At 53.8% G+C, this 21,266-nt stretch overlaps 1 protein-coding gene across 2 annotated transcripts; it reads left to right on the top strand.

The window, feature by feature from the left end:
- Positions 1-10,976: 10,976 nt before the first annotated feature.
- SENP2 (SUMO specific peptidase 2) lies at positions 10,977-21,057 on the top strand. Of its 2 annotated transcripts, none has more exons than XM_082287736.1 (17): positions 10,977-11,109; positions 12,539-12,591; positions 13,257-13,387; positions 13,607-13,673; positions 14,340-14,418; positions 15,038-15,167; positions 15,327-15,421; positions 15,837-15,925; positions 16,534-16,591; positions 17,643-17,706; positions 18,056-18,199; positions 18,362-18,493; positions 18,844-19,047; positions 19,154-19,233; positions 19,906-19,990; positions 20,237-20,332; positions 20,846-21,057. In XM_082287736.1, exons 1-17 carry the CDS (start codon positions 10,994-10,996, stop codon positions 20,921-20,923), a joined length of 1,701 nt encoding a protein of 566 aa, XP_082143862.1. In that variant the 5' UTR covers positions 10,977-10,993; the 3' UTR covers positions 20,924-21,057. The 2 variants fall into 2 exon arrangements, with proteins under 2 accessions (XP_082143862.1, XP_082143861.1); XM_082287735.1 differs by having other exon boundaries at positions 15,318-15,421.
- Positions 21,058-21,266: the final 209 nt, after the last annotated feature.

Raw genomic sequence — 21,266 nt, 5'->3', positions numbered from 1 at the left:
TCCCGGGGCCGCGGGGGCCGGGCCGGGCGCTGCTATGCCCGGAATGTGGGGCCGGTCCCGCCCCGCTCCGCCCCGGGGCCGCCGCCGCGCAGGAGCGCGGCCGGGAGCGGGAGCGGCAGCTGCGGGCGGGGGGGCGGCTCTGCCCGCCAGCTGTCCCGGGCCGTAAATCTGCCCCAGCCTTTGTCTGCGGGGCCGGGGCAACCCCGAGCCTGCCGGCCCCATCTGCTCTGCCCCCGCGGGCCCCCCCTTCTCGCATCCCCCTCCTTACATTCCCTTTCTTCGCATCCCCCCTCCTCGTGTCCCTCTCCTTACATCCTCCTTCTCACATCCCCCTATTCACATCCCCCTCCTCACACCCCTATCCTCTCATTCCCCATCTCACATTCCTCCTCGTGTCTTCCTCCTCACATCCCCCTCCTCACATCCCCCTCCTTATGGCCCCCTCTTCGTATTTCCCCTCCTCGCATCCCCCCTCCTCACCTTCCCCCTCTTTGCATCCCCTCTTCACATCCCCCTCCTCGCATCCCCCCTCCTCACCTTCCTCCTCTTTGCATCCCCTCTTCACATCCCTCTCCTCGTATTCCTCCCTCTTGCATCACCTCCTTGTGTCCTCCACCCTCTCATCCCCCTGGCTAGGGATGCCAGCTCCCTGTGGATGCAGTAATTCCTGCCAGCTCGCGTCTGGCTTGGCACCTCTGGGTGTTCCCCGCTGCTCTCCCAGCCTCCGTTTCCCCTTTTGGGCTCTGCCACCCACCTCCCTGGGGGGGTTGATGGGGATGGAGGAAGCCATCAAGGAGCAAACTCCCCCCTCAAAGCACCCCGGCTCATCTCTGGGAGGACATTGAGCAGCCCCAAAGCAGTGAAACACCAGCCCCGTCTCGGCCCCGGGCGCCCCAGGCTGTCGGTGCAGAGTCCAGAGGCCCCGAGACGGCAGATGGCCGGAGGGGAGGCGGCGGGGAGAGGCAGGTGCAGGGGAAAATTGCTTATTAGCTCCGGGACATTAAGCTCCCATTCTTTTGAGGGAACTCGGCATCTTCTGACTGGCACAGAGCCGGGAGGCTGATCTGGGGAGGGGGACACGGGGGTCTCCAGCCTTGTCTCCTTGTTTTGCTGCTCCATCATGCTCTGGTCCACCCGGGGTGTAATAGCAGGCACAGGGCTGCAAGCACAGCTCGCTCCCTCTGGGTTGTCTCCCAAAAAATGGGGGAAAAGTAAATCTCCAGTGTGTAGCAGGTACCGGACTCAAGGGCAGGGGAGCATGGAAAGAAAATGCAGAGAGATGGAGTCGGTGCTTGGAGGAAGAGGAGCGCCTGGAAGCTCAAGAAACAGGTTTTCCAGCCCAGTTTTCCCAGTGACAAGTCAAATCCCCATGGATGGAGGTTGAAATGTGGGAATTGGCACCAGTCCTGAAGCCCCAGTGAGGGTCTAGTTTTGTGTGGGGAGGAGATGAGAGCACAGCACTGGTCCCTGTGTCCCCAGGCACGTGCAGAGTCTGGAAACACTGGCCCAGGCCCAGCACCACAGGGATGGATGGATGGATGGATGGATGGATGGACGGACGGACAGGTTGGACAGCGCTTGGAGCAACCTGGGATAGTGGAAGATGTCCCTGCCCCAGGCAGGGGGTGGAACAGGATGAGCTTTAAGGTCCTTTTTAACCCAAACCTGTCTGTGATTCTGTGGATGGATGGATGGATGGATGGATGGATGATGCACCACTCCAACATACCAAGCCCAGCAGCAGCACCTCCAAAAGGACCCAGCTGTGGCTCTGCCCTGCTCTTTCCCAGGTGGATGGGGCTCCCAGCTGAGCTCCAGGGGAGCCAGCCCAGCTCCCCCAGCAGTGAGGGTTCCTCTCCTGGCTCATGCCCCCAGCCTTATCTATGCCTGTGTCATCCTGCTTCCCTTCCTATCTTAACACTGCTCTATTTCTGGCAGCAGGAAACCCCTCCTGGGCTGATAACACCCCTTTGGAAAGTGATCTGAAGAGTTTCCTCTCCTTCTTTCTAATGCTGGGGGCAAGAAAAGCCTCAACCTTTTCGTTTTCCCCAGGAGAAGGTGAAATAGCAGCCGGACCTGTGGGCAGTGGTGGTGGCACCTCTGGCTGCCTGCACGGACCCTCTGCCCAGGTGGAGCATCCTGGAGGATGGGGCAGGGACTCAGGGATGTGGCTGGAGCCAGGGAAGTGCAGGTGCCGTGTCCCAGGCTCCGTGGGGTGACACACGGCTCCGCAATGCCAAACCCTCCCACTGACCTCAGCCCAGCCTTATCGCCGAGGCGTTGGAGCGAGGAGAGTGAGCCAAGAAAATACTCGTGGGATGAGATCACCTCGGCTGTCTTCGGGCTCCCAAAATGCCTCAGCCCTCAGCTGTGCTGAGCCTGGAAAACTGGGGCATTGTGGGCAGAGGAAGGTGCCTGGGATGGAGAGGAGGTTTGCAGCCTCAGCACATCTCCCGGGGTGATGGTGACAGTGGTGACAGCGTCCCATGGCCAGTGAGCCCCAGTGACAGTGTCCCATGACCGTGATGAACCCCTCAAACCTCTCCATGGCAATGTTAAAGCTCCCTCCAGGTACCTGCCTCCGTCCCAAACTCTGGATTCAAAGTGCAACCACGTGGGAAGGAGAGTTGGAGTGCCAGGAATCACACAAAGTGCCATTTCCCAGTGCCAGGATTCTGCAGGCTGCCCCCAAAGGGAACTGATCCCCATGGGCAGCATCCCAGCCAGATGGATCCCATCCTCCTGGAGACACCTTCATGAGCTGCCAGGCCTGAGGCCAGCTCATCTTCCCTGTCCTCTCTCTGAAATCTGCATCATTTTGGGGTGTCTCAGGTCTGATCCCACCCTGGGAATGTGTTCCCACGGAGCCTGGGGTGCTGCTGTGCAGCAGGGTGAATTCCAGTCCCAAAATTCTAACAGGGAACACTCCTCACTGTGACTGGGGAGGGCATGGGTGGGATTGGGATGCTCCTGGTCATGCTCACATCCCCACTCCCAGGAACTTCTGCCACAGTTCTTCGATCAAACACTCAGGGAGGTGATGCCACAGGCACCTTCACAAAGCCCCTTCTTAGGAATTTTGTGAGGGGAAAAATGTGGCTGAAAACACGGCCAGGACCCTCCTCTTTCTCATCCTCCCTGCATTTTAATCCCCCTGAGTCATTTCCATTCCTGGATGTTAAATTGTTCTTTTCTGCTTTCCTTTATTTCCCTGTTCCTGAACTGCCAGCACCAGTGGGACCCTGTCCAGGGAGCTGCCAAGGAGATGCCAGCAGGGACAAAGGTGGAGCCCATCGAGATCCCAGGAGCCACCAGCCCCAGGGGACACAGCTCCTTATTTCCATAGCAAAGCCCCTCTCTGCTGTTTTGCCACCTTTGAGGAATTTTCTCTTTTTCCTGAGAAATTCAAAGTGCTGGGTGTGATTTCCTGCCCACCTGGCAGGGAACCGCCGGGATGGGGGAGGCTCCATCCCCTGCCCCAGAGCTTGGTGGGAGTGTGGGGTGACAGAGACACCGGAACAGTGTCACAGGCAGGTGGCCACCAGCAGCACCTCCTCGCTGGCCACATTTGCCCACTTGACTTTAGAGCACATCCAAGTGGGTGCATGGGTCCGTGCCCCCTCCCCAGGCCCGTGTGTGGGATCTGCACCCTAATTTGGAGCCACCACTTGCAGAAGGAGGGGGCAGAACCCAGAGGGGCAGAGGGACGCCAGACACCCCGGTCCCCATTGCTCTGCAGGGGTGAAAATCAGCACACCTCTGGATCCCTAAGGAATTTCACATCCTCCTGGCTATGAGGAAAACCTGCCAGGGTTTCTGCAGCCAGGGCAGAATCAGCTCGGCCTTGTGTTCACTAACACAGAATAAGTGAACTGGAAGAGCAGGAGAGGTTGAGGAGAGAGAAAAGGGCTGTTCACTCCAGTGCCCAGTGATGACACTTTAAAGGCAGGTTGTCCCCAGTGCAGCGCTGGGCAGGGGTTGTTCTTCATCCCAGGATCCCAAAGACAGCAGGAATTGTCACTATCTTGCTGCTTCACCCCCTTGCTGCCTGCTCACTTTGGCTCATACCAGTGCTGGAGACTTGCAGCCACTCTGTGCTGATGAATTAGAGGTGACCAGGAGGCCACGCAGAGTGGGACAGAGTGGGACAGAGCAGCCCTGTGTCACCTCTGGGATCGTTGCCAGCTGCATCCGAACACCAGAGCCATGCTGGGATCTGTGGTGGGAAGAACACGAGGGGACAACGTGCCAGACAGGGAGGTGACCTTGATGGCACTGAACATCCCCTGGCACCGTGGCAGTGAGGGTGTCACCGGGATGGTCACAGCTAACAGGGCTGGATGGCCCCAGGGATCATTGCTTGGGGACACAAAATGCCTGGAAAACACCCACGGACCCTCTTGCCATGAGTTTTTGAGCTTCTGCTGTTGATGATGGTTGGGAGAGAGGCTGGAGTGGCCTCAGGACAGGTGTGGAGAGGGGACAGCGAAGAGCATCCTCCAGCAGGTGCATGGAGGGAGCACAGATGGGTGTAAAGGTGGAGGGTGGAGCAGCACCTCCAAACCCAACACTGCCTGGGAAAGATGGAGCAGGGATGAACCTGCAGGTGTGGAGAAACGGGCTCCAGGGGGACCCATCATCAGCACCTCTGATATCCAGCGGGATAAACGGGCAGGGCCTCGGGAGAAGTTTGTCCAAGAGCAGGGAGAGGCTGCAGGGCTCTGCCCACACTGTCACCGCTGTGAGTGGCTGAAATGCTCTTTCCCAGAATCCCAGAATGGGTTGGAAGGCTTGGAAGGGACCTTAAAGATCATCTTTTTGTGGTCCAGGGAGCAGCCAGCATGCATGTCCTGAGTGCTCCTGTGTGTCCTGAGTGCTCCTGTGTGTCCCGAGTGCTCCTGTGTGTCCCGAGTGCTCCCCTGCTCCTTCCTACCTGTCCTGCCTCCCATGGCTCAGCTGCCTGCTCACAGTGCTCTGTTCCTGGAGCTCCTCATCCTGGCCCTGGCCCTGGCCGTGGCCCTGCTTGGCACACAGCACAGGTCCTGCCTCTAGCAGTAGGCAAAAGCCAAGAGAAAAAGTGGGAAGACCAGAACTTGCAAATCACAGGGTGGTTTGGGTTGGAAGGGACCTCTAAAGGTCACCCAGTCCAATTCTCTGCCATGGGCAGGGACACCTTCCACTAGCCCAGGTTGCTCCAAGCCCTGTCCAACCTGGCCTGGAACACTTCCAGGGATGGGGCAGCCACAGCTTCTCTGGGCACCCTGTGCCAGTGTTTTAACACCTTCATTGTAAAAAAGTTCCTGCTAAATCTCACAATTTCCTCTAAAATGCCAAGTGCTGAACTCTGCCATGGCAAGTTTCCACCAGGCTACCACGGGACAAATCTCCTCCTTCCCAGCCCAGCCAAGGTGGGAAGGTTTGGTTGGGACAAATCTCCTCCTTCCCAGCCCAGCCAAGGTGGGAAGGTTTGGTTGGAATAAAGTTCCTCCTTCCCAGCCCAGCCAAGGTGGGAAGGTTTGGTTGGGACAATTCTCTTCCTTCTCAGCCCAGCCAAGGTGGGAAGGTTTGGTTGGGACAATTCTCCTCCTTCCCAGCCCAGCCAAGGAGGGAAGGTTTGGTTGGAATGAAGTTCCTCCTTCCCAGCCCAGCCAAGGTGGGAAGGTCTGGCTGGCCACCGAGCGGATCCCCCCAGCAGAGCCGCATGTTTCAGCCTGATGATACAATAGAAAATGCCTCTGAAGTCCCGGCCCTCTGGAGCATTTCCTTAGCTCTCTGGAATTTCCGTTTAGTCCTTCCTCTCCCAGGCTCTTACCGAAAACCGATGTCACCACGTGGCTCTGGAGAGCAGCCAGCTCCCGGGGTCCCCTCCCAGGTCTCCCACCGCCGTGCCGGGGATTTGCAAGGAGCGAGCTCCTGGAGGGTGTCAGCTCCGTCGTGCCCCTTGATTAATCACCAAAGGCCACTCTGCCAATCAAGGAAAGATTTACAAGGCAGGCAGGAAGCTCTTGTTTTTACAGGAGTGCCTCAAACACACGCACACAGTAGGAAAAGCAAACATTCCAGGCATACCAAGGGATCCACGGGATAAAAATTCCCCAAACAGCCCAGATTAAGATACTTGGCTGCACATGGAAACACTGAAACCTGGGCTCAAGGATTTAATTGTCTTATTTAGCAGAGAGCCCTGTGGAACAACCTGAGCGGCCTGGGAACAGCCACCCTGGGGGGCAGGGAGAGGGTCAGCGGCGCTGCCCTCCCTACAATAAAGGTCAGGCCTGGCCCCCACCCCTCTCCCAGCTCCATATGGTCGCCAGAGCCTTGTGGCAGAGTTTAATGCTAGTTTTCCTTTGGAAAGACTCAGCCCTGCTCCTGGCTGAGTCAGGCAGGGTCGCTCTGAATCAACCGAGTGCTGGATCCGAGCCCACGGGAGCAGAGAGAGCCTCTGCTCCAGCTCCAGCCCCGAGACCCCCGGGCTCAGAGCAGTGCTCAGCACGCTGTGTCAATACCTGTTAGCTCCCATCCTGCCCTGAGAGAGCAGGAGCACTCCCATCCTCTCCAGTCCCATGTCCCAGCCCAGAAGAAGCCCCAGCTTTGCTGTCTGACAGTGACATTTTGGTTTACAGATTTTGTAGGGGCCATGAGAAAGGCAGCAGGGAACTGCTATCCCTGGAAGTGTCCAAGGCCAGGCTGGATGGGGCTCTGGGCAGCCTCTTCTGGGGGATGTTGTCCTGTCCCTGCAGGGTGAGAAATGAGAGGGCTCAGAAATTGCTGTGAGCTGGAAATACCCTCCCTCTGAAAGGGTCAGGGGCTGTAGAAAGGCTCCTGTCTCGTCTTTCTGCAAACCACACCACAGGAAGAGGAACTGGACCTCACCTGGTACACGTGGTTTGTCCACTTCTGCTCCAAATCCAGCTGCCGGTGGCTTGTCCCAGCAGGATGCTCTGGCTTGCATTCATGGATGGTTTCTGGAAGAGTAGTGGAGGGACTGATAAGGAAATAAATCACCTGGTGAAGGTGAGAGTTAAAGGAAAGACTGTGCTTGAGATGACAGAATCATGGAATGGTTTGGGTGGGAAGGGACCTTAAAGCTCATCCAGTCCCACCCACCTTCCACTGGCCCAGGTTGCTCCAAGCCCCGTCCAACCTGGCCTTGGATACTGCCAGGGATGGGGCAGCCACAAGCTCCCCAGGCAACCTGTTCCTTATCCCAAAGTGCAGCCCATGCTCAGGCACGAGTGGAGCTGCCTGCCCCAAAATCTCACCCCAGCTCCCCTCCTGCAGCCCAAGCTTTCGCAGAGCTCCCCAGAGCTGTGGGGATGCTCCGTGGGATACAGATGCGGGATCATGGCTTGTGTGATTGAGGGTTTGCATCTCAGTACATCACATCATTCCTGCAAGAAGTTCCTTGTGCTCCTGCTCTCTTTCCCCTACTCATCATCAGCCAGAGCAGCAGCAGTTCAGGGCCTTCCAGCAGCCAGCTCATGGCTGGGACATGGATGCAGCCTTCAGGAGTTGGTTTTGTCCCAGTAAACACTGGCTTTAATGTGGATGGCTTCACCATTCTTTGAACACTGCCAGGGTTGTTTTGAGTGTGCAGCCCTTTCCCAGAAGCCAGCACCTTCCCTTTCCAGGGCTTTCCCAAGTGCTCTGAGGCTTCTGGCTTGGCAACTCCCATCTGAAGTCACTGGAGAAGCCATCCCGAGGGAGATGATCACCTCACACCGCCCAGGGACCTGAGGGTCCAGGGATCCAGCAGCTGCTGGTGAAACAGGATAAGGAGTGGTGGATCTGGAAGGAAGTGGTCAAGGATAATTCCTTACTCACACTGAAGAGGGTCAGGGATAAACCCCTGGGGCAGGGGGTTCAGGAGACCTGGTGTCAGGAGAGCCATTGCTGTCACCCAGCCCAGACACCGGGCAGGCTGGAGGCCTCTGTCTTCACATCAGCAGAGTTCCCAAGGGCTCCCAAGTTCAGAGTGGAGATGCCTTCAGGCTCTTTCCAGGAGACCTCTGGCATCAGCCTGCTCATCCTGGGCATCTTCTGCCCACCATGGGCTCATCTCCTGGCTGGGAGGGCCTGGGAGTGGGAGGTGGGGAAATATTAGGACAGGTGGAACTTCCCATCCTGTCCTCAGAATGGGGTTGGGAGACCCACCCAGGCTGCTTCAGGTGGCCTCTGTCTTGCCTTGCCTTCCTTTACTTTGCCTTCCCATTCCTCCCCACCCCCTGCCTTTCTTTGCCTTGTTTTCCCTTTCCATGCCTTCACTTCCCATCCCTTGCTTTGCCTCCCTATCGCTTCTTTTTCTTCCTCTTCTTTTCCTTTACCTTCCCATCCCATGCATTCCCATCCCTTCCTTTGCTTTTCTTCCCCTTCCCTTCCTTTCCTCACCTTCCCCTTCCCTCCATCCAGGTTAACCACCACCGTGCAGGCAGAGCTCTTCCACCTGGCATCCTGCACTCAAGTAAAATAAAGGGATTTAAATGACAGATTGAGCCTATTTGCTGTTATATCTCTAAAATCACCCATCATGTCCCAAATTAACACCTCACTGGAATTACCTTGTTATCCCAATATTTTGAAACACCAGGTACTGGAACCCCACTGCTGTCACATGGAAGCTACACTAAAGGCAGAGACACTTTGAGCAATGCAGAAATAATGAGCTGTAATTAATAATTATTTATGGAAATTCTCCCTCTGGGATCGGAGATGGGACAGATGTGATCCAGGTCTGTTTAGCCAGGAACAGCCAGGAGCTGGAGTCTGGATTTTGGGTGCATCAAATGTCATCACTTTGAGTCACAACACGTCAGTGCTCTGAGCAAGATGCTCGGGGGCAGAGCAAGGGTGAAGTCATGGAGGGAACCAGCAGCTGTAGAAATACAGGAATTGGGAAATGCAGCCGACGTCAAACTGCTCTGGGAAGACATGGCAGGAGTTACAACACACAGACACTCGTTGTTGTGTTTTTCGGGAAAAAAAGGGAAACTTTCGCTGCATGGAAAGCAATACAAGAAGAAAGTTCGCTCAGCCTGGTGGCATTATTTTAATTAAATTGTAATTTATTCGTGTATTTGGATATTGCTGTTTCAGAGATCGTGGTAGTCTGCGTATCAACACCAAGGAAAAGAGAACCAGCTCATGTAATTCCGTGTTAGTTACCCTGTGTTTGGGATAAACTCTTCCAGCTGCACAGGTTACAGGGATTTGGATGTGCAGTGATGACTCCCACCCCGCGGACACGTCCCCAGCTCACAAAAATCCAATCACAGGCGTTAAAAATCATTTAACAGCCCTAAAATCCTTCTCCTTCTCCCGTCCCGGGAGGATGAGGGAAGGACTGACGGGAGGCTCTGCAGGTCCTGCGTGGGGCTGCCGTGCCCTCTGCTGGGCTCTGCATCCATGCTCAGGCTCCTTCCTTGAGGCCTGAAGCCTGGGAATTAAACTCCCAAAATATACAGGAAGGTCGCTTTTATTAATCCGGACCCCACCACCCCTTAGATTCCCTGCGGGACCTCCTGTTGGGAAAGCTGCCCCAAAGCGCTTTAATCTGCCCATTTTCCTCCCTGCTTTCCTCCTTCCCTCCCTTTAAAAATCCTATTCTCTCCTGTGGAAAATGCTGGAGCCAGCCTGGAGCGAGCAGCTGCGAAACAACAGGAAAAGCATTAAAAACCCCTTTTGTCACCGAAATTCGGGAATGAAACGCCTCAACACCAATGCAGTATTAAGGAGCAGGCATCACTTTATTCTAGCACGGGATGCTCGAGAGACAACTCCGCCTTTACGCGCACTCCGGGCTCAAGTTGCTACGTGCATTTATTAGCCAGGAGATGCCAATTTATCAGGAAAGAGCTACACATTCCCGGGAAACTTGTAACTTTAGGCGGCCACAGGACCCCTGAACTGGCTTGGGCTCCTTGAGTTGTTCCCGAGCACCCAAAAAAATCCCTTCTCCGTGACTTCTGAGGGATGTGCAACACATTTACCAGCGGGGCCGGAGCGGGCAGCGCCCAGCGGGGAGCGCGGCCGCTCCCGGGGCTCCGGGCAGCGAGGACCGGCCGAGCCCCGCGGCACCGCGCGCTGGAAGCCTCGGCTCGCGGCCGCGTTCGGGCGCGGTTCGGTCGCGGTTCGGTCGCGGTTCGGTTGATGCTCGGTCGCGGTTCGGTCGCTACTCAGTCGCGGTTCGGTTGATGCTCAGTCGCGGCTCGGTCGCGGCTCGGTCGCGGTTCCGTCGCGGTTCCGTCGCGACAGCAGCAGGCGAGCACGATGTTCAGAAGCGGAAAGCGCCGCCGTGAGCCGAGCGTGGCTCGGTGAGAGCCGGGGAGGGGATTCCGCACCGGGGGGCAGGGAGAGGGAGGCGGGGGAGACCCAGGGGACAGTCCCTGCTTTTCCTGGGATGCGGGGGGGTTCTGCCCCGCGGAGCCCCGGGAAAGCACCTGAGCCTCAGGGAATGCCCAGCAAATCCCAGCACCTCACAGGGACCCCCGGCGAGTTCCCCACGCCAGGTCCTGAGCCTCGGGGAATGCCCAGCAAGTCCCAGCACCTCACAGGGACCCCCGGCGAGTTCCCCACGCCAGGTCCTGAGCCTCCGGGAATGCCCAAGCAAGTCCCAGCACCTCGCAGGGACCCCCGGCGAATTCCCCACGCCAGGTCTCCACCAGAGCCCGGCGGCTGATTCTTGGAGTAGGGAAAACCCCTAACTCTCGGAGAGGGCAAAGCCCCTGACCCAGCCGTGGTAGCGCTCGCAATGCCGGCTTGGGGGGGGGGGGGAAGAAACGGGCAGAAATAGCCCAAATTTTGGCATCGGAGTGTTGGCAAACGCACGCGCGCATCGCTCCAGCCAACGGGCGCGGGGGGGCGTGGCCAGGTGGGACGGGGGCGTGGCCTGTGGGGAAGGGGGCGTGGCCAGCCCGGTTGTGGGCGGGGTCTGCCGGGGGCGTGGCCGCCGTCGGCGGCGCGGGGCGGGGCCTGGCGCCGGAAGTGCGCGCGGTCCATGTACCAATGGCTGCTCGCCGTCCTCCGCGCCCTCCGCGACGCCGCCCGCCAGGCCCCGGCCCCGGCCCCGGCACTCGCCCCGGACCCCTCGCTCCGCAAGAAGCTGCCCCCCAGGTCAGCCCTTCCCGCCGCGCTTCCGACCTGCGCCCCGCCTCTGCTGCCCCTCCGCTCGGCCCGGCCGGCGTCCGCATGCCCCCGCGGCTCCCCCGTGTGGGTCGCAGAGATTCCTGATAAATCCCAGGTGTTCACGTGGGTGTGGGTCCCAGATGTTCCGCGTAAGTCTGTCCGCAGATGGGGATGTAGAGGTGATTTTGGGTCCCAGATACTCCTGATAAATCCCCGATGTTGAGGTGGTTGTGGGTCCCAGATACTCCTGATAAATTCCCCATGCTGAGGTGATTTTGGTTCCCAGATACTCCTGATAAATTCCCCATGCTGAGGTGATTTTGGTTCCCAGATACTCCTGATAAATTCCCCATGCTGAGGTGATTTTGGGTCCCAGATACTCCTGATAAATTCCCCATGCTGAGCTGGTTGTGGGTCCCAGGTGTTCCCAATAAATCCATTGGCCCCTCCTTCCCTTCCCACCTGCATGGTGGGGGCTTGAAAAGGAGAAAAGGGGTGGGGATTTGGAGCAGGTGTGTTGGAGGAGCAGGGAAGGGTATATAGACCCATAGGGATGTGTTGGATGGAGGGAAGCCATGGGATAGGGGTGTGAAGTGGATGGAAGAAGGGTGTCTTCCTAGGCATTAACCACTTTGCCCCTAGTGATGATGGCTGAACCATCTCCCTGCCTGCTGCTTGGAATGTATGGATTGCATCCTGTGGGCTGGGGAGTGTGGTTGCTCCCTCCGGGAGGAACTTATTCCAGGAGGCTTTGCTCAGTGTCCCATTCCAGAGTGAAAGAGGCAAGGGAGCGTCTCTGGAAAGAGCCACGTGTTGCACAAGCAGTTTTCACTGAGGAGCAGCTCAGAAGGAATTAACTCTTGGGGAAAAAAAAAAAAAAAAAGAGAATAGGAATGTTCTTTGTGCTCAGTTCCTGCAGGAGGAGTTTTTACCGGACTTAATGATGGTATAAACTGATAAAATACTTGGGTTTAGGCTTCTGAGAAAGGATTAGGCTGGTATTTGTTTCAAGGAGTTGTTCCTGAGCGCTGACTCAGCAGGAAGCTATGGAGTGGGTGGAAGCAGAACTGGCTTTCCCACCTTTCATTTCCTGCTCCACTTAAACTTTCCTCTGCAACTCAGTGTAGTGACATGAACTTGGGTAGCTTGGTGACCTCTGGAGTGCTTCTTTCCTGGAGGAAAGCATTGCACATTAAAGAATTTTTTGGTGATAGGAACAAGCATCAAATATGAGGAAGCATTAACGGAAGGAGAGAAAGAGGCCTGGTCTGCTTTAGTGGGATGATTAACTCTCTGGGAGATGATCCTGGGGAAATAGGGAAGCCACCTTTGGAAATCTGGGTCGTGTGGAGGGGAGTCAGCCTGCTGGGAGCTGAGCTGTGGTTGCAAAACGTTGTTCTGTCTGTTCTTCCCTCAGCGTTCTGTCATGTGTGGAAGATCCTGAGATTCCTGCAAAGAAGCAGAAAGCAGGTATGCACCATCTCAGAGAGGGTTAATGTGCTTGCTTTTCCTTGGGTTTGGGGTGCCTTGGATAACTCTGGAGTTTGTAGTTCTGAATTGCTGCTGGAACTGAGGATTTTTGAGCCGTTCTTGTGGCTGGAGGGGGTCTCCTGGGGCCTGGGCCTGTTGATGATGTGTGCCACTGTTCATGGATGTGGTGCTTGGGGTCAATGGTGGCCTTGGCAGTGCTGTGGGAACAGTTGGACTCGATGGCCTTAGAGGGTTTTTCCAGCCTTGATGACTCTGTGAGTCTAAAACCCAAGTGTCAGATGAAGGGAGGAAGGGAAGCAGGGAAGAACTTTTCCTGTCCTAGGAGGGCCGTGTATTTGCCCCAAGGATAACTCCTGGCTGGGGCAGGGCACGGGATATCCCAGGTCTCTCTGGCACTGAGCAGCACAAAGAGCAGTTTAAATCAAGGCTGTTGCTGTTCCATGGGGGATGTGGAGCTTCCTAATCCCTACTTGGGAACAACCTCCCCGGTGGTGGGGTGGGGGGTGCTGCTGGGCTGTTGCTGTGTTGTTGGAATGAGTTACCTGCTCCCCATGGGATTGAGGAGTTGGGCTTTGGTGCAAGCAGAAATCCCAATTCCTGTTTCCAGTCCCGTTCTTTATGGCCTGGTGGTGTGGTTTTTCCAGAATGTGTCTCTGGGGCTAACGAGGAGCCCAAAGAGGTTTCTGTGGCTGCCAAGTTGCCACCTGAGGCAACGAGAAAAAGCCAGGAGACAAAAGAGAGCGATGACTTCTCCTTCTCCGCGTCTGAAGATGAGGTGAGCAAGGATTTTGTGGGGAGCTCGGGGATCACTGCCACTGTCCCTGCATGTGTGAGAGCCTGTATTACAGAAGTGGTGCCATCAGTCCCCCTGCCTTCTGCTGCAACCCCAGCAAAACCATGTCAAGACAGAGCTGACTGACTTTCAGGAAGGTGAGGTGTTTGCTTGGATTCACGTTCAGGTTATGCTCATTCTGGTGCTTGTTTTTTATTTCAGGTTGTGCACATTTCTTCTGACTCTTTGTTTGTAGCATCTTCAGAGGATGAGGCTGTAACAGAACCTGGTAAGGCTGATAGCAAGTCCTTCACTCATTCCTTTCTCCTGCTGCTGTGTCTGGGCAGCTCTGCCCAGGCTGGGGGCTGGTTGCTGGAGGTGAAATATCTGGGTAGCATCCAGGAATAGTGGAGGGTGAGCTCTGTTTCTTCCCTGCATCCTGGTATTGCTTCTGGACTGGAGCCAGGGCTGGGAACAGGCTCCCCAGGGAATGGGCACAGCCCTGAGGCTACCAGAGCTCCAGGAACATTTGGACACTGCTCTCAGGGATGCTCAGGCTGCGATTGCTGGGGGGTCTGTGCAGGGCCAGGAATTGGACTGGATGATCCCTGCGGGTCCCTTCCAACTCAGCATGTCCTGGGATTTATCCCAGGATGCTCACATGGTTGTGGAGCCCAGATATTAACTGCCTTGGGTGCAGTTCTAGTGTGTCCCACTGCCAGCTTGCCAGAAGGAAATCATTATAAATGCTGATTTTAGGTCTTTTTTATTAGGCTTAGGCGGGTGACATTCTGTAGTTGCCAATATGAAAATATCCTGAAGCAACGTAACACAAATAATATTAGGATGTGAGGGATTAAATTAAAGTCATTTATCTTTGGTGAAGCTCTTTAAACTCATAGAACTCCTTTTTTTTCTTGACCAGTTGCTGACTGCTTGTGCTCTTTTCCCCTAGACAAAATGCCTTGTGATACCACGCTGTGCTTGACTGAGGAAACACCATCCTCTCTTTGCAAGAGAGTTCCATACCTGAGGTAAAAATCCTTCTGTTGCCTTTCACTCCTCCTTTGAAGGGTTTCTTGCCTTTCACTTTCATCCTTGAACTGCCTGCGTTGCCCAGCATTTGTTTTTGTGTCCACAGAGCAGCATTTTTCCCGGGTGTTCTGGGACTCCTCCAGGCAGCCATACTGAGGGAGCTCTCCAGCTGTGGAGAGGCAGCTGTGTTCTTGCCTGTAACCAATTTTAAATGTTCTCTTTAAATCCAGATAGTTCATAGACTCAGGAGATCAGAGGAAGATTAACAAGGTCAATACTCTCACCTCTTGTGGTAGGAGGAAGTGTTGAACTTGGGAAGAGGCTGAGACCAGAAAAACACACAACCACAAAAAATCCCAGAGAATTCCCATTTCCCCAGAGAATTCCACTGGGAAACACTTTTTTTTTCTCCTGTGAGGGTGCTCAGCTACTGCCCCAGGTCACCTGGAGAGGTTGTGGAGTCTGTCCATGGAGATGTTGGAAAACCCTCCCGGACATGGTCCTGGGCAGCCTTCTGTGCCTCCTTGAATCAGGAAGTGCTAATTCAAACCTAATTAATAAATCAGGAGCTCTGAATGTTCTCTGAATACCATTTCTTCTGCCTTTTGATGTTTTCAGCCCAGGCAGGGATAACCACATCCAAGCTGCTCCAGAGAGTCCTGTCACTCCCAGGCCCCCCATTAAGGAGCCAGGTCCCAACTCCCCCAGAGGCAGTGGCACCAGGAGGCCCTTGTGTGCTGCTGAGGAGGTGAAGTGGGGAGAAGGGAAGAAGGGAGGGGAGAAGGGAATTGTTTTGGGATGAGACAGCTGCAGAGTTCCTGCACAGTTAGGCTGAGACAAAAGGAAGGGGTGGGAATGCCTGCTAAAGTATTTTTTTTTTCCCCTTCCCTTCTGCAAGGATGTTCAGCAAGCAGAAAACAAGAAATACAAAGAGCTCTTGAGTCTGTTCAAGGAAAAATATTCTGGAAAACTTACTTCTCCTCGGCTAGCAAGACTCAACAAGTAATTATGAGCAAAACAACCCTTAACTTTTCTGGTGGTGGGTTTGTTGTATGTGGAAGGGCAGGAGAGTTGATGTTTCCTACTCTCAGAGTTCTGGACAGAGTCAAATGTAATGACTGAGTCTCTTTTGGAATAGTGGAGGCAGCAAATCTGACTCTTGTATGTTCACTGTGCCTGGGTTGAAGGTGGCCAAACTTCTGGGTGTAAACTCCTCAAAATGCCCTTTGCATCTGGTCATGGAAGCAGTGACAGCACGGTTCTGTTAAGGATTAAACAGCCTAATTTTACTTTATATATTCTATTGCTTTCATTCAGCCAGTTGTGTACAAATAGCCCTGTCCTCTGTGGTGAATTGATGGGCACTGGTAACAAATCACCTGTACAAACTCTGTCCTTTTCTTCTGCTACACCAAAGAGTTCAAGCCAAGGAGCCAGGGATGACTGGGAGTCCCCTGAAAGAACGAAAATCCAGCCGTGCCTCTCCACCTGTGCCAGGAAAGACCAGTGAGTATCCCCCTGCTCCACTCTGTAGGTGGAAGTCCAGCCCAAACAGGGCATTTCCTCCAAGTAGTTATTGGCTAAACTGGGTTTGTGAGGGTTTTATTGAAGGGGGAAAATTGGTTTAAAATGGGATTTGAGAGCTGGGACTGTAGCAGTGCAGTTTGTAGCTGGCTGTGACCCCACTGCACAGGAGAAGGTTGTTTTACCTGGGTTTTTTTATACCAGAGGAGGGGGATAGTTGACTCTGCACCCTCAGAGCTGCACTTTAATCCCTTTTTAATGCTAGACAGGACTATTTCCATGACAGCAGAGCTGCCAAACCAAGTAAACTAATTACATACATGTTTAATATTGTCCCAGGTTGGTTTTTTTTTTCCCTGTCCATTACTTAAATGTGCCCAATCCCCTCGTCTGGTTCTTTTATATCTTGGCCTTTATGACATGATCATATGGGGATTGAAATGATTTCTGAGCAGGTTGCCAGAGTTTGAGCTTCTAAGTTGAAAATGCTGATGAAATGTCTGTGATGTCACCCAGAAACCGAGAGCTCTGTGCAGCTGCTGCAATGGGAAGTCACCTCCTTGTTCTCACATTGCTGCTTTTCCTTGCAGGTGTCAAACATGGGGATGTTTTCAGCCCCCAGCTGCCTCAGAGAGGTGTCATGATCAGGTGAGAGTCTCTTTTAACCATGGCTCTTGTTTCTTTTGGCTCTGTCAGCCTCCAGAAGACCAATCCTGTGGTCTCAGTGTCTCAGTGCTGGGCGAGAGGAGCAGCTGCTTTGAGGAATTGCTCACGGCCTGTTGTCCCTCAAATCAGCTCCCCTGTCACAGCTGGGCAGCTGTGGGATGTGCTGGGTGTTTTTTGGGAGAAGGAAGTAAGGGTGACAGTGGTGGCCACACCAAGTTGTCCTTGGGTTTGCAGAATCCGTTTTTGCTCCCGAGTGTCTTTGTGCCACACCATTAACGAGCTCACTTTGCATTTCCTCTGGATCCTCAGCAAAAGAAGTAGGGAGCTTGTAAAGCCTGGGGGCACTGAGGCAGTTTTTGAGGCTTGCAGGGTGCCTTGGGTTGGAGTAGGAGACCAAAAAGGGAGCATTGCTCCCTCATCAGGGGCCCGTGGACTCTGTGGTGGCACAGTGGGAGTGCAGGAGGCTCCTTGTGCATGGAAAGGGGCTTTTGGCTGTGGCTCCAGGGAGGGATTTTGGTGTGGCAGCTTGGTGCCCTCCTCTTCCTCCCCTCAGAGGAGAGAGGAGAGAGTGCAGATGGGGCAGAGAGAGGTTTGGTTGTGGCAGATCTGGTTTTGGGTGATTTCATCCCTGTTCTCTTTCCCCCTTAGACATGAGCACTGTATTGAGCTGTGTGTTTGTCCTGAGTTAAATTGTCCCTGTTCCTGAAGCTCAAGGGAAGAGAGGAAATAACTGGTGGAGTGGGATTTGTCACCAGGAGATCACAAAGTACCTGATAGAGGAAGTGCTGGTTGCTTCCCTGTTTTCCAAAGATTAAAACTGAGAAACAAAAGGAGTTTGGCACCTGATGGTGGAAGAAAGTTTGCAAAGCTTCCAGCTCTTCATCTATCCTAATTGGGAATGGGCAAGGAAACTGAGGTGTTGTCATGTGTCAGAATCAGCCTTGGAAAAGCATTTCTTAGGCTGAAGGTGAATTTTGGGGAATTTCATGGGGCAGTGTGGATGTCCAGCTCAGCTCTCTTTCTCTCCTGACAGCTACTACACACCACCAGAAGACTCTCGTGGACAGGGGAAACGAGAGAAACGAGCTGCTTCAGTGGTAAGCTTGAGTTAGTCCTTAATTCCCTTTGTTTTCAGGAAAACAGAACTCATCTCTGCTCAGGATTGAGATCCAGAATAAAACTGGAAGTGTGGAAATCAGAAATACTTACCTTGATCTCAGCTTGCTACCTGTGTGGGGAGGCTTTGCTGGGGTTCTGGATGTTAGTCCAAGCCCAAGGAAAGTCCTGCCTCTCGGGCACAGTTGGAATGCAGTCACCAGCAGACTTTGGGGTTTGCTGCTGGTGTGTGTGTACCAAAACCCTCCCAGTTCTATGCAGGATTCTCTGCCCTGTCCCCCAGCAAACCCCTCGTGCTTCTCTCTGACTCCCTGTCCCTGTGTCTGGCAGGGCCAGCGTGAAGCTGAAGTCCCCCAAGGAAAGTTATTCCAGTTCCATGTGACACCTGTCCTGTCCAAAGACCTCTTTTTTGTGGACAGCGAGCCTCTGCCATGCCCAGAAAGGCCAGCAGACGACCTGGCTCCACTGACAGAGGTACCTGGGCTCAGCAGCAAGCCAGTGCTGTGGCTGGTTCAGCAAAAAGGCCTGCAACACCCCTTGCTCTGGCAGTGGAGCTGCACTTGGAGGCTGCCTGAGGGGCTGGTGTGCTCCATGTGCTGTTCCATGAACCCTTCCCCATGAAATCCTTTGTTCCAGGCCATGGAGAGCGAGATCTCTGCTGCCTTTGATGGTGGTGAGCCCGAGGATGTCCTGAGCAGGGCCTTCAAGCTCGCTGTCACCCGTGAGGACATCTGCACCCTGCAGCCCCTGGGCTGGCTCAACGACAGCGTACGTGCTCCTGCACTTCCTGGGAAATCCCCCTTCCCTGGGCACAGGAGTCTTCCAGGAGCTGCACTGCAGAGCCCAGAAATAGCTGTACACTCCTTATTTTGGGTGCTGTGTGGGCTGGTGTTTCTGGAAGCTTTCACTTGGCTGCTGCAGCTCCCAGGAGTCAGTCTGGGTTACTGGAGTGGGTGCAGGGGCTTTACCCAACAGCACAGGGCACCCAGTGTAAAATTCTGGGAGCAAAAGCTGCCAGCTGGAGTTCTCTCAGCTCCAGGATGGCCAGCAAAGACATGTTGCTGTCTTTTTGGTTCAGTATCTTATTTCACATCTCCATTTGCCTCTCTCTGCTCCAGATCGTGAATTTCTACATGAGTCTTCTGGTGGAAAGAAGCAAGAAGGAAGGATATCCAGCAGTCTACGCTTTTAATACCTTCTTTTATTCCAAGCTAAGCTCTACAAGCCACAAGGGAGTAAAGAAATGGACCAAAGGTGTGGATATCTTCAAGCACGATGTCCTCTTGGTGCCTATTCACCTCAGAATTCACTGGACACTGCTGGTGAGTCACACTGGCTTTTTATTTAGGGGAAGGGGAGAACAAAACTAGCAAGCAAAGTCCTTTAATGTTTTGGCTGTGCTTTGTCTAAATCACCTTTTAACCCCAGGTCGTAGATCTTCGAGAGAAAGCCATCAAATACTTCGACTCCTTGGGACAGAAAGGAGACCACATTTGTAAAACTGTCTTGTGAGTAGCTGCTTTTTTTAATCCCTTTTGGTTGTTTTTGAGGCCTTTTCCCCTCCCCACGTGAAAAGTGTTTCTGCCCTGTCACATGGTACTCCTCACTTTGTACCTCTTCAGTTCTGCTCAGTGTTTTGAATCCCCCGGAGTGTCAGAGGTGCAGGTTTTCACATGTGCTGCACATCCTCACGTGTCTTTGTCAGTAAAATCCCTTCACCCAGCAGCTTTGTAGGGTGAGAGCAGCCCCACAGAGACAAATCCCAGAATCACTGAGGTTGGAAAAGCCCTCCAGGGTCACTGAGTCCAACCCGTGACTGATCCTCACCTTGTCACCAGCCCAGAGCACTGAGCAGATCCCTCTGCAGAGCCTTCCTGCCCTCTACACTCCCACCCAGCTTGGTGTCACCTACAAACGTGCTGAGGATGCCCTATCCCCTCATCTGGATCATGGATAAAGATATTAAACAGTGCTGGGCCCTGGGGAGCCCCACTCACAGCCTCTCACTGTGTCTCTAAGATTGGGATTTTTCCTCCACGTTCCTCAAATCCGCTGCTGTGAGGATCCTCTGGCATTTCACTGCCATTTATCTTCCTGTCACCCTTCACCAGCTTTTTTTGTTCATTTGTTTTTTCCCTAAATCTGGGAGGTGAAAAGTGATTGTGTGTTGTTTTCAACAGAAAATACCTGGAAGAGGAAAGCAAGGAAAAAAGAAACATTGAATTGACTGCTTCCGAGTGGACCCTTCGCAGTCTGGGCGCAGAGGTATGGGAGCAATGCCTGGATTTGGGATGGGAGCTGGAACTCCTCCTCACAGAGGGTTTAACACTTTCCAGGGAAGCAGAGGAGGGAGATGATGTGCAGTTAACTGGGACTATTCCTTGGGTTTGGGAGCGGTAAATGGATTATGGAAGTAGGTTTTCAGGAGTAGGTGTGGGTAATGTGTGCTACGACCACGTTGCTGCTCTTTTAAGACACATAAAAGGTCTCCATCCTTTTTGTATTCCTCAGGAAATCCCTCAACAAAGTAATGGAAGTGACTGTGGCGTTTTTGTTTGCAAATTCGCCGATTTCATCACCAGAGACAAACCCATCATCTTCACCCCGGTGAGAGGAGGTGTCAACAACTCCACCCTTTCCCACACACATCCAGGAGCCAGGGAAGCTGCACTGCAGCTGGGGCAGGGGCTGAGGGTTTGTTTGTTCCTCGTGTCTGCTGCCTGCTTCTTGGGCAAAATGCTCAATCATGGGAATCCCAGGGTGATCTGGGTTGGAATGGACCTTAAAGACCATCTCATTCCAACACCAGGATGCTGCAGCCAGTGGTTTGGGATATCTGGCTTTTGTGTCTCTTGGAGAAATAGGTTTCCCCCTTGGATCAGCTCAGACCACTCAGCCACTGGTTATTTTCCAGTGTGGTGATCTTTAATAAAAGTCCCTGTAAAGAAATGGGGTTTTGCTGGGTGGTTGTGTCACCCTCATGTGAAACCCACCTCGTACCCAAACGGCAGGTGCTCAAAAGCAGCTTCCCCTTCAAGAATTCCCTGGGTGTTAATGGAGATTTCCTGCCTCTTTCTCCTCTGGCTTCCTATGTGATTAATTTTTCCCGTTTCTTTTCAGGAGCACATGCCTTATTTCCGCAGGAAGATGGTGTGGGAAATAATCCATCAGCAGCTGCTGGGAGACATGCACTGTTAGAAAAACACTGTTCTTTAAAAGAGTAGTATATTTATTTCTTATTGGTTAGGTTAAGATAAATATTAACTTATGTAAGAGCCTTATTGTACGGGAACGTTACTTGTTAATAGAGTAATTTATTTTTTAATTGAAAACCGATTTGCTGTCTCTGTGTGGTTTTTAACTTGCTTCCCATCTGAAGAAGAACAGGGCCTCTCTCCTCTCCTGGTGGCTCTGGGGACATCCCTGAGCTGCTCCTGGCCCAAAGATCCACAAGATCCTGGCAGAGCTGCAGCGGGGCTTTATCTGTCTCTGCTTTCACTGCTTGGTTCAAGCTGCCACAACCTTGGGGCAGGTTCTCCAA

This window comes from Coloeus monedula, assembly GCF_965178545.1.
Source record: "Coloeus monedula genome assembly, chromosome: 10".
Lineage (NCBI taxonomy): Eukaryota > Metazoa > Chordata > Aves > Passeriformes > Corvidae > Coloeus > Coloeus monedula.
Note: the sequence above shows the minus strand (reverse complement) of the source record. Positions and strands in the feature narration are given on the sequence as shown.